The sequence below is a fragment of the Indicator indicator genome, chromosome 4 (assembly GCF_027791375.1).
Source record: "Indicator indicator isolate 239-I01 chromosome 4, UM_Iind_1.1, whole genome shotgun sequence".
Lineage (NCBI taxonomy): Eukaryota > Metazoa > Chordata > Aves > Piciformes > Indicatoridae > Indicator > Indicator indicator.
In genome coordinates, this window is record NC_072013.1 from 47,901,140 (window position 1) to 47,914,101 (window position 12,962).

At 44.5% G+C, this 12,962-nt stretch overlaps 1 protein-coding gene across 1 annotated transcript; it reads right to left on the reverse strand.

Annotated features, from left to right (window-relative positions):
* Positions 1–5,111: 5,111 nt before the first annotated feature.
* PIGH (phosphatidylinositol glycan anchor biosynthesis class H) lies at positions 5,112–10,348 on the reverse strand. Its single transcript, XM_054400710.1, has 4 exons — positions 10,172–10,348; positions 7,963–8,172; positions 7,251–7,334; positions 5,112–5,204 (listed from the first exon to the last, which is right to left on the reverse strand). Exons 1-4 carry the CDS (start codon positions 10,346–10,348, stop codon positions 5,112–5,114), a joined length of 564 nt encoding a protein of 187 aa, XP_054256685.1.
* Between the last annotated feature and the right edge of the window lie 2,614 nt (positions 10,349–12,962).

Consider the following 12,962-nt stretch of genomic DNA (forward strand, 5'->3'; position numbering starts at 1 on the left):
GGGCGCATTCATAGGGTATTTAGGGTGGTTTTTGTTTTGGGTTGTGGGTTTTTTTGCACTGCTCTGTACTGAATTGCAGACTGCTGTGATTTTGCTGGTTACACACCCTTCCTTTAGTGCAGGCTTCAACTCTTTTTCAGTAATAGACAAAGTTCCTTAATGTGGGCTGAGGCAGTGTCCTTTCTCTTTAAAAAAAAAAAAAAAAAAAAAAAGTGGATTTTGGGGACTGTGCAGGAGTTTCTTTTCCATGCCACACTCCATCCAAAATACTGTGCCTCTGGTCATTTACCTGCACAGTGCTGCAGTCACATTGCATCTGCTTTCTTTCCTTGCACCCATTCTTCTTCCAGCTTCTGATCTTAATGCTTTACTTACAAGCATGTACATTTTCTTTGACCCCTCCTGTTTTCAGCCTTGCACCTGCCTCTAGGTCACTGCACATCCTGTGTCTAGAATGTCAGTTGAGCTCTTAAAATTTCTAGTGACCTCTTTTCTTCCCTATCTTGCTAACTTTTTACCTGAATTAGACTGCAGCCTCTGTGGGGCAGATTGGAGTGGCATACGGGCTTGAAGCTGACTGCAGTGAGCTGAGCACAGAGTCTTTGTAAAAGGGCAAACAAGTGGTAATGGGTGCTGGTGTGTGGCATGACTCTTGTACAAGGATACCTCCTGTTGAAGACTGCCTGTATTAGGAGCTGCACATCACTGCCCCATAAGCTAGATATACCACGCTATTACCAGGGTAAAGGTTAACATGACATAGTCTGATTACAGACATAACATCACCTCTCAGCTCTTTTTGTGAATAGCCATCATAATTAAAGTTTTTACCAGGGTTTAAACTCAATATTGCCACTCCCAGAACAACTATTAAGATACTCTTTTTGCTGAGACTGTAATAGTTTTTATGCAACTGCTTAACACAACCAAGAGAACAATTTCATTTTCCCTAGAGCTGTAACGACTCCTCCCTGAAACCAGTATTAAAATGGAAAGACAAACTTTCCAAGTCCTTGCTCCAGATGTGAAAGAAAGAAGACATTGTTGAGAAGGAAGAGGAACTAAACTGACAAAAATAACTCCTATGAAAGTCAAGGGTAATTTCAGACCTGAGAGAGTATAGAGTAAGAGTTCAGTGGTACCCAGGAACATTTTCAACTTAAAACAAAGGTGGAAACCTTTGAATATTGAGGACCAGAACAACTGGGACAGAACCCGTGTCTGATGGTACCCTAGCTGCTACAGGACTGATGCATGTCAGGAGTTGACACTGTTCTACACAATAGATGAACATTAGATCCTGCTTGCCAGGCTGAATGTGTCATGTGCTCCACTGTCACAAAAGCTTTCTCAAGACTTTCTGTTAATCGCTGTTGTAGATGTTATAGGATGTGTTTGAAACTGCACATAACCTCAGACAAAGGACGGCAAGGCAAGCAAATTTTGTATTTTTCACCAACTGGAAGAGATCTTCCCAAACCAGCTCTGCCACTCTGACTTGACAGGAGATGCTCCTTTCAGACTCCTGCTTCCTTCATGCTACCACAGCAAGAAGGAAGTAGTCAGCAAATGTGTACTCAAGTACTGTTTTTATGATCTTCCAAGAGAATGTTGGGTGGTTTGGATTTTTGGTTGGTTTGTTTGTTTTAAATCTGTCTCAAAGGGACTTCATTTTGATTGAGAAGGTTAATGGATTTTAAACAAATGAAAGAATATCAGCATTTCTTCTTGAAAAAATCTAATCTACCTTAATAAGAATTCTTAAAAAAAGAAAAAAAGCTAAGGAAGAAAAAGTGCACTTTCCAAAGCACCATCTGTAACTTCATAATAATTATGCCTTCACAGTCTACTTCCCAAACGAAAGTGTTATGAATCCAACCACTGGAAAGAATTTAGCAATAGCAAACCAAAGCTATTTGCAAATGAACAAATCAACCATACCAGTGTGAAACTTCACTTCCTAGTACCTGCCACCAACCTTGAAACATCCAAAGAACACACACAGTGGAACTGACAATACTTTTGGAAGTTTTTGCTTCATGCTTATGATGGTGGGTGCAAGGCCATAACTGAAAGAGAAGAGCATAGGACAGATGAAAACTCTAAGTAATTCCTTATCAGCATCTTTGTAATAAAACCCCCAGCAAACCACCCCATGGTGAGTTTGGAAACAATATAGCAGACACGAGACAGGAAAAGATTGTATGAACAGACACCAAATTTGCACATACTGTAATGTACCCACTTACGAATTTAAGGACCATTCCTTGAAGTTAGAGAAAAAGCTTTCTGAGCCAAAAAACAATTTTGAGAAGGTATTTAGTCTTCTTTTTCCTTAGATACTTTTCAGTGACTATATATTGATAGTGGTCTGTAGTATGCACTTCCTCTCTCTCACACACAGTGCTGTAGTGTAGCCACATCAGTTCAAATACAGAGAACATTATTCCTCTTCACTCAAATCACCTGTGCCTAACAATTCCACCTGTATCTGAAGGTCTGTTCATCAGTATTGTATTCCACTAGTAACAAAGCTGCTTCTGAATAGGCCAGCCTGTCATGGGTGCTGGGAATGTTCAAGGCATAAGCCTCCAGTTCTGAGGCTGTACTTACTTTACAGTGCTAACACTCGTGTTCTTATAGACTCATATGAAGGCAAGCAGAAGCAGAGTGGTGAATAAGCAAGAGCTGTCCTGAAGCTCATTATTTTCTGACGGAACTGCACTTTAAACTGACAAGCATGGTGTATAGAACTTTTTTCTTCCTATTTCTTAAAAATATTCACAAGTACTTGGCTATTTCAGGGACCACTCCACTCTGATGGATGCACTTATACCTCCTATTTATAGCTCACCTAACTTCAACCGTGTGTAGATACCTATTTTGTATGATTCTTTGATAGAGAAAACAATTTTTGGTTTAATCAAGGCTTCTGGCAATGACCACTGCTGCAGCATAGAGTAAAATGACAAAAGCCTTTGTTTTCCTAACTACTGTGTTTATGTAAAAGGCTGAGAGATACTGTGAGATTTCTGTTTGTTCTTAATAAAATGCAGTTATCATGAATTAAAATGTATTATTCTCAGGATTAAAGGAACTATTTCAAAAGCCAAAATAGTACCAATGTAAACAAAATTGGACAAAAATTATCCAGGCACATACCAGGTGCAAACCTGCTCTAGTATTGTTTTTCTCTGCTGGTCTCTCAGCTGTAGCGTGTGACTAAAGTGCAATCCCATGGGCACAGGACGTTCCCTCCTTCAAAAGGTGGCTAAAACAATCTTCCAGATTTCCTCCTGTGTCATAGCTACTTGGTCATTTCTTCAGTGCACATTCTCAGGACTTCGTGGGATTTTTACAGCAAAGTCAATGTTCGCAGCACACTCTTAGGCTCAAGACTCTGTCTGTTCTGTTGAAGCATAATGTACCTACCTGCTGACACGTTCTCCCCACAGTTCAGCAAATCTACCTACTGCTATAGTGCTTCTCAAGGGCCTTGACCATTTCTCCTTCTGAGGAAATACAACTTGGCCGAACTATGCCCTGAGTCATATGCAACTCTATATGTATACTACATGGTCCTTAGTGACAGGATCACAGGATATTAGGGGTTGGAAGGGACCTCCAAAGATCATGGAGTCCACCCCCTCTACCAGAGCAGGGCCATAGAATCTAGCACAGGTCACATAGGAATGCATCCAGATGGGTCTTGAAAGTCTCCAGAGAAGGAGACTCCACAACCTCTCTGGGGAGCCTCAGGGGACCCCAACAATAGTCACTTACACAGTCATGCTCCAGGACTTGCTGTTAACAGCCTATTTCTACCCCTGGCCCAACAGCTGCTTGCAACCAAACTCAGTTTGCATCAGGATGCAGCTTCACTAACTTCTGAGAGACCTACCAACTTACATTAGGGAAGCACTGGAATTAACAGTCTGTCCAACCTCAACATTTAAAGAGAAAAATACCAGTTAAAGGTTACAGAAACTTTGAGCTAATCAATAAAAAAGAATTTACCACCCTTCAGTTAACCCATAAAACTTTATTCACATAGCCATTACTGTAATTTTTAACGACCCATTTTCCTCATATTCTCAGAGGTTATGACACATTTTTTCCATGTCCTGTGTCATCACATCCCTGCCCCACTCAGCAATGGGTCCATATTTTCTCTGTCTTCTTTTTGTTCCTAGTGTACTTACAGAAGCCCTTCTTCTTGTCTTTGACATTCCTCCACAGATTAAAATCCAGATGGGCTTTGGCTTTCCTAACTGCATCTTGGACAGTGTTGCTGTATTCCTCCCAGGTTACTTGTCCCTACTTTAACCTTCCGAGTACTTACTTTTTGTGTTCGAGTTTTACCAGGAGCAGCTTGTTCATCCATTCAGGCTTCCTGGCATTTTTGCATGCCTTCTTGCTCATTGGGATGGGCTGTTCTTGAGCATGGAGGACCTGATCATTGACAATCAATCCTCTTTTTTCTCTGAAGCCCCTATCTCATGAGATTCTTCCAGTCGTATCCCTGAAGAAATTAAAGTCTGCTCTCCTACGTTTATTTCGTTAACAAAATTGAATGCAATGTGTTTTCATTTTTTTGTTATTTTCCTTCTGCAGTTTTCCTCTTACCAGGAGAATCAGGTTACCATCCCAGATCACACATCAGCTTTGGTATTTAGAGTGATACATGCTTTTTTTTCAAACAAAGGGTTAAAAAGAAATTTTTAAAAGGCATATTTTTGGCCACCTGGCCATGGTTACAGTATGAGTTTATCACAATTTTCAGATCCACAAAAAGGTAAATGTTTGATGCATATTCTTGCCTGTTTTTGTCCTCTGGAGAGGCAAGGAAAAACCTTTTCTCTCAAGTCTAAAAAGTTCATCTGTTTCCATAGCAGAGGATCTCAAAGTTCACTTCTTGTGACTGAGCTGACATTTTCTCTAACAACTTTGTGAGTCTGTGCAGGCCTTAGCCCCATCACCACTGCACTGCTGCTCCATCTGCGCCTTCTACTCATCTCATTTAAAATAGCATCAGGCAGTTTTGCTTACTCATCTATGTGTCTCTCTGAGTCCCACTGCAAGTTTGCTGCCTTGATTATTTTTTTTTTATTTTATTCCACTTGTGGATCTGTCCTCCCCTGCTCCAGGATTTCTTGACAACTTTTGTACAGTTCTATCAAGCAGTCCAGACGTGGCTTGGAGCTCTAGAATTTAAGTCAAACAACAGAGAATCAGGCTCTGAACTGGCTCTGAAGGAGACTTCCCAATACTGAGACTGTCATGCAGAGAAAGGGAATGTGAAGACAGGTGACAGAAAGCTATGAAAAGCATGCATGGAAAAGGAATGCAACAGCAAGGTATTTGTAGTTAATTACCTTTCTCACATTAAGCCAATGGATAATAGATTTCTCTCTTACCTGTTTATTGAGATATAATCCATCAAACTCCAGGAGGTGTTTGATGTAAGCAGGTGACAAAGGAGTGCAAAGCCATTCCATAAGCCATACCCACTCTGTGATGAGAAACACCAGTCCCTAAAACTGTCAGGTATAAACATGTGGCACCATTGTGTAGTTAGCCTGAATCTCTCACCACATAAGAAATCCTCCTCTTTCCCAGCTCACGGTCCACAGTGGTAGCATGGAAGAACACCTACACCTCCCAACCCATTGATCTATCTGTTAGGCCATATTCCCTTTAGACACCTACCAAATATTTTCATACGCTACCCACCCTGAAAAAAAAATCTACCTTCAGGACAGGGATTTAGACACCTGGCTCTTGGCCCCTGTTAGTACAGCCAACAAAGGGACAACAGAAGGTTAACTGAGAACATCCATTCATTTCACATAATCAGCAAATGGTGGTCAAAGTATAATGATTTTCCATCATTTCTAGACTGGATTAAAATGAGTTTCCCAGTTCCACAGTCCCATGACTTTTGACCTCCCAGAACAGCAACACTGTGTAAAGTCCATCAAATGATTCTCCTTGAAAGTGCTGCTTAAAGAACAGTAGGTCAGTTCAGTGCAGAAGTGCTGCTGGGCTCACTGACAGGATAAAGTGTAATTTTGAAGGCTGACACAACTTAGAAGAACCAAACAAAGGAGACACAATAAAGTTACCAATTAGTGCTCCTTCAAAGCTCAGTAACATACTAGCTTCCATGTTAAAGTGAGAATTACTGACAAGTAATGAATTGCAAACTGACACAGCTCTTCCTCCTTTGTTGGTGGAGTCAACCCTATTGATACAAAAACATTTCCATGAAAATAAAACTGTTCAAAGCCAAGATGGAAAAAAAGAGAAACTGCACAAATGCCAGACAGCCTCTTTGAAACTCGAAAGAAACACGTGTAACTAAAACCAAGTTCCCAACTGCAGTTCTCTGGAATTCATTAGTTGTTGATTTCCAGCAAATCTGTTTTTTTCCCTTGACTGCATGAAACAATTTATATTGTTGTCCTTGCATATGTGGGACCAAGTTAGCAGCCAGTACCAATGAATAGTCTATTTATACTTCTAAGTATTTAGTTGAAAACTAACTGTATTCAGTCACAAACTGGATGTGGACTACAAAATTATAGTCACCAGCAGCAGGTGAATTAAGGAGGACAGAGAAGGCTATAAAACTCAGCAGTCTACGATGTGAGGTACCTTTGTACTACTTGTCACTGCTCTCAGGGATCAGGGCATTGCTGTGTCAGATATGTACATACAGAAAGAAAACCCATCCCAAAAATGGGATTATGAACAGTCAGAACAAATTAGCAAGAGAAGAGAAAGGGGAGATGGGGTAATGCTAAACCAAATGAGTCATTACACATTAAGCAAACTGCTCACAGTTTGTACTGTGATCTTTGTCAGTGGGTGAGGCAGGAGAATTCATTCTAATGTGAAGGAGGTTATTATGAGCATTTTTGGCACAGGGAGCTGAGAGAAAAATCAGCTGCAGCACAGTCCCATGGTTATAATGGTAACACTGAGTATAAGGCTACACGGAAAGCTGTATGAGTCCTCAGTACCCTGCGTGAGACAAAGACTTCCAGTTAATGCAAACTCCTGCTTGGGTTCAGATTTACACAAGAGGATAAATGAGAAATCCACCCAGTATGCGGTTCTAGGAGACATCCAATAGCACCCACCCTGAACACCCTGTCAGGGAAAGGCAACTATCATTAGCTACCTGCAGTGGAATAAATATACACTTAGACAACTGCTGCACAGGCACAGACCACCAGTCAACTCACCTGAAAGAGTGGCACAACCTCAGATATGCCCTGAGGATCTCCAGGGTCCTGGAGGAGGATGCACAGATAGTAGATAACTTTTTGCTACAAGACAAACAGACAAAATCATCAGAGTTTGAAAATGCTATCTCAGAAGTTATCTCAGAAAGAGGAACTGTTTCAACTGACTGGGATGAAGGCAAATCACCCCAAGGCCACTGTCAAGCCTACAAATTTATATCTACAGTTTACCTCTCTTCACACAACAATTTAAAAAACGCCTGTGGGTTTGGGGTTTTTTTTTCCTATTAGATTTTTAACCGGAAAAGAACATACACGTGCTGGAAGGGTAAGGTCTTTTCTACAGAAGCTTTGCAGAAAACCCCAACTGCAAGAAAAAATCATCTCTTCTGCTGTCTGTCTTTATCTCCATCTTGACTTCTTGGGGAGCTTGGCATCAGGATTTGTAAGCACAGAACAACACAGAACTAAAAGTCACTGGCATTATCTAAGTGATAGTTGTGGCTTTTTAAGGTTACTTGTTTGGCTTGAATTCTCATTTAAAGGTGAGAGAACAGGTAAGAGAATAAAGAGAGAGATCTGAAACAAAGCTCCAATGTCAGTAATGCTATGGCTAGTGCTGTATTTAATTGCTCTGGTAAATCACACTCATCAAAACATACTGAATACGTGTGTGCCTACTGATATGCAAGAAGAAAGACTGTATGATTACCATATGGATAGCTTCATTGATAACCACATCCTTCACCTGACTCATCTCAATGAAGGTTGTGCTCTCTTTCCCTGAAGCATAGGACGAAGTCACCTGAATGCCTAGTGAACCAATGACCAACAGGGACTCCTGGTCAACCTTCACAAAGTGCAGGTATATGATCAGGCCAACCAGTGTAATGAAGATAGCAGCAGAAAGCACCATGCTGTTCTGTAACACAAGCCAAGCAAAGACAGAGCTCTGGTATTACAATTAATTGAACATGGCTTTAGAGAAAGTAACATTACACAGTAAACCATCATATTAAAGCTACAGTTACAAGGCAGTTTTACTTTGATAGAGTACATTTCTTTTATTCACCTGTCTGGATAGTATATGTGTAATCAGATTTAAATCAGTCTTCAGAGTATGGTCTGAAGGAATTGGGAGCCAAGACTGAAAACTACTAGAAAATTCTATTTCCTTGTAAATTTAGTGCAGAAATCTCAATCAAACCCAACTAGTTACATCAATGCCAATGTCAATAGAGATGACATCTCTGAAATGTTCTGAAATATTTACTAGAACTGAGGGTGAAGCCTCAGAAGGGAAGGAAAATCTTCCAGGAAAAGCCACTGGCCCAGTAGTTGTCTTCTTATGAACTGCAAGTCTAAACTTGTTCAAACTTCTAAAGTCTAAACTTCTTCCTCCCTTAAATGCCAGGTTAAAATACATTTGCCTTCTGTTGTGCTTCGCGCAAGGACAAACATCTTTTGCATACTGCAGTCTTGGGATTTTTGTTATATAAAATAATACATAACTGATGAAACTACAGCAAGTCTTATGAAAGCCTGGTAATAGGCCTGCAACCTATAATCTGTTTTGGAAACATGTTTTAGAGAGCTCCAGGCTGTGAATCAAAGTTCTAATTGACACTTCCTAAAGGACTAGAACTGCATGGTCTTACCACACAACCTGAGTCTCCACAACCATGGTGCTGTGGCCATGTTGAAACAGAAAGGATACAGGACTTCTCTCAAGTGTGTCACCATAGCAAAAAACAGTCATGAATTACAGACACTGAAATCCACAGAGAGACTTTAAGGCTTGGTTTCCAGGCAGAAAGGATGGATTGCAGTCACTTGCATAAAAGCTGTATGATAAGCACATGTAAAAACAAGCAGGAGGGCACTGGGTACAGCAAACTCAAACACAGCTTCCCTTCCAGCTAGAGGAACCTTAACCACCTTTTTGTACCAGAAACCTGCACCCTTTTTTGTTGTATCAGAAAAGTGCCAACTGACTCACGTCGTAATCTGTCTTCATTCCTCAAGACAGATTACTGAAAAAAAAATGGAAGTGCAACAAGCACAGCATTGGTCACAGTGACCATCCTCAGCCAAGCTACTGACTTCAATTTGGAGATAACTAGTCTGGGTCTACAAGCCAGTCCTTCCATACAAGTATGGATCACAGATAAGCGTGGGTCACAGATCATATCTAAAATAATACTTTAGGATTCATCAGTAACTTTTGACATCTGTACTACCAAGGTCTTACCATCTCAGCGCTGAAACTTGAGCAAGTAGGTAACATCTATGGTGCAGTGCTTGCCGAGTCACTCAGGAAAATGCCTCTGAGGATTAACCATCACTCAGCTTCTTCACTATATCCTTTATTTCTGATTCCCACAACCCATCTCTCCAAGTAAATGTCTGTAATTTGGACTCACAAGAATGCACTAGGCATCATTTAACATCCATACACATCTATCCTACCTGGCAAGAGGCTACAAACCAATGGAGGCACCTGAGAAACTGTAAGAACGCAAGGGGCAGTTTACAGACGCCAGCACCTGGCACACAGGCTCTCTCTTCTTCACCACATACTCATCACATTTTACCACCTCCATGTTCCCATGCATGGAGGAGGCCCAGGACAGGCTGCCTTTCCACCGGCTCTGGCCACCTTCCCTGGCCCTCGTCGCCCATGTCCCACGAGCTGTTCGGCAAAGGCTGCGTGGCTCCCCCCAGGCCGGCGGGAGCTGGGGACACGGTGCCACCGAGCCGATCGCTGCCCCAAATCACTCCCGGCATTTCAGCGAGACGCAGACTCAGAGAAGTAGCCCTCTTGGGGCCGGGCCCCCGGACCACCCCTCGTCCGTGGGAAGGCCCGAGAGACGGCAAGGAGGGGCGAACCAGGCTCCCCGCGGTCCGGGGGTAGTCGGTACCTCGCTGAGCGCGAAGAGCCCATAGGCCGCCAGCCACACCGCAGAGGTGACGGCGCTGAGAGAGCGCAGCTGCAGGCGGGGGCAGCGCACGGCCAGCTCCCGGCAGGAGGCACTGTGCTGACGGCGCCGCAGCGCGATGGGCGCCCCCGAAGCCGAGCAGTATTGCCGCTCCTCCATGCTGGTCGTCCGGCCGCCCCACCGTAACCAATGACGTGCAGCCTAGAGCGGTCCGCACGGCCCCAGCCCACGGCTCGGTGCTGCACTTCCGGCGCGGGAAGGAGCGGGGTGGTGCTGACTGGAGTAGCAGGCCGGGCTGCTTCGACTAGGCCTCCCGTCCCCATGAGCTATGCCAGGTCGCCCCGGGCCCCGCAGTGGGGCGTCATGACGCCCGGCCTGCCCTAAACGCGGAGCAGCGGCAGTGTGGGCGCGGGAGGAGGCTGATCTGAGGGGAGCTCAGGGAAGGCTCTTTACGCCTGGTTCTCCCCTGCCAAATGGCGTCTCGCCAGCACGCTCTCAATGAGTGTGCCGCCGCGCCCCCGCTGTGTGAAGGGGTGGTGCTGCCGGGTTGCCTCGCTGGTTTAAAGATTGCGAGGCGTCCTTCCGTGATCCCGATCGACATCAAGAGCTGCAGCGGTTTGCAAGTGTTGATAATTCACCGCTTGCTTTTTAATGACAGTTTTAAACGAGACAAGTTTTAATGGTGCTCTTGCCATCCATGACGAGGAGAGCCGGGGTGTTTTCTCCATTTGCCTTAATCAGTATCAATTCCTACCACATAAATGATATATCCCATCCTTCACTACAAGTTTGCTTTTTTTGTTTGTTTTTTTCGTTTTGGTGGAGGTGGGGCGGGGAGGGGGTGTTTGTTTGCTTGGTTAGTTTTTTTAAAGTTTAACGTAATGTTTTCTGGTTCCTTGCCATCTAAGTATTTAATCCATTGGAGAGCTGGCTTCATGTACAGAGACTTAAGTCTTTGTATTGTGTTCCCGTTAATACTTCTTGTTTGTTACTTGTATGACTTGCCTGGCAGTGATGTAAAGCTATAGTTCTGTAATTTCCAAACCATCAGTGTAACTCCTTTGCCCTTTTTATTTGTTCCTCCTCTCCAACAGTCCTGGAGCGTGTCCATTGGCTTCAATTGCAGACACCATCTTTCCGTGAGCAATTTACTTTGTTCATGGTATCTTCAGAGCTCTTGGGTGGATACTATGAGTATAAACTTGCCTTTAATAGACATGAGAAACGAAGGAGCATTGAAGAATCACTACCAAGGTCTTTGCTCAGCCTAGAGGAGTGGGTGGCGGTTGGCACCAGGGGCAGAGGTGTGCAGTACATCACCTTGAGGCAAGAGCCAAAATGAGGGATAGGCTGGAGCTTTTAAAAGGTGAGCTGGCCCAGAGTAAAAAAAATAATGGAAAGCAATGAACTGCAGAAACACAGGAGAAAATGCTGGTGTTTAAATGAGGGTGAAAGAAGTTTATAAATGGAGTGCAAATGAGAAAAATAATAATAAATTGAAACCAGAGTTAAACATTTTGTAAAAAGGGAAGAAATGCTTAAAATGACAGGTGAAAAGGACTGAATAGGTAGAAGCTCTTGGCATGGCAGCCTAGGAGATGGGAACAGGGAGAGGGGAAAAAAAATAAGAGTAGGAAGTAGAATTAAAAACAATGAGGTCAGTGGCAGAAGGGAAGTGTGAGCTCCTGCAGGAACGGTGATGGCAATTCACGTTAACAAAGAGGTGTGGTGAATGATTGAGATACAGAGGACTTGGAAATCTTAAAAGGAAGAAGCAAAAGTGTGTGTGGATTTATTTTGGGGGGCCGGGACTGGCAAGTCACACTTTAACCACATTTGCACTCCTGTCATCTCTCATGGATGCTGATTGCCTTTCAGATGCATAGGTGGGGTTGCACATTTGATAGGAGGAGTTACTTTGCCTTGTCACAGAGAGGAAAAGCAAGGGCAGGTAATAGTTTTTAAGTAATTTGTTAATCTGTAACCCAGTGCCCTGGTTGTAGGAACAGCAGGAGCTTTCAGAATTTGTGAATTGTCTCAGGCCAAGACACAAGATTTTCGAGGCAGGTGCTGGAGAGGTAGCCTTTTAAGATGAGTAGTTTTCTTCCAGTAAAGCCAAGGGGGGTCCTGCAAGGTGTCTCTCGGGAGCCCAGTGCGGCCAGCTCGAGAGCTCGACTGGTGATGTTTTGTCGCTGGGAGTTGCAAGTTCCACAGTTTCACTCTTAACCGGGGCCTGTATCTCGCAGTGGCCGCAGTTCCGACGGAAACGATATTCCGTGGGAAGCACTCCCAGCGTGCTGTGCCGCTGCCCCAACCCCGAGCCCGGCCGGTGTATCCTGCCGTTTCCTCTCGGCAGAAGCGTGCCGGTGTTGCATCCGCCCCGGGGAACTGCGCGGATAAGGCCGCGAAAGCCCGGCAGCCCGGTGACCCCCACGGCCAGCCCTAGCAGCCCTGTCCACCACCAGCAGCCTGGAGAAGCGGTGGCTGGGAGTGGAAAAACCCCGGCGAGGAGGAGGAGCGGGCGCGGTGCTGGCCCAGGGGCGGTGCAAGGCGTTGGCCGCCGCGCTCCAACCTCTCCTCCCCCTGTGAAGCCGCGGGCTGTCGCGCGGTGAGCCGCGTGCGCCGCGCTGGGCGGGACACACCCCCGGGCACGCGCGCTGCCGTTGGCCGCGCGGCGCGGGGGTGTGAGGGGCGGGGCTGAAGCGGCGCTGGGTTCCTTAAGAGGAGCGCGGCGGTAGCCGGCATCGTTTTGAGGTTTGTCCGCGCTCCCAGG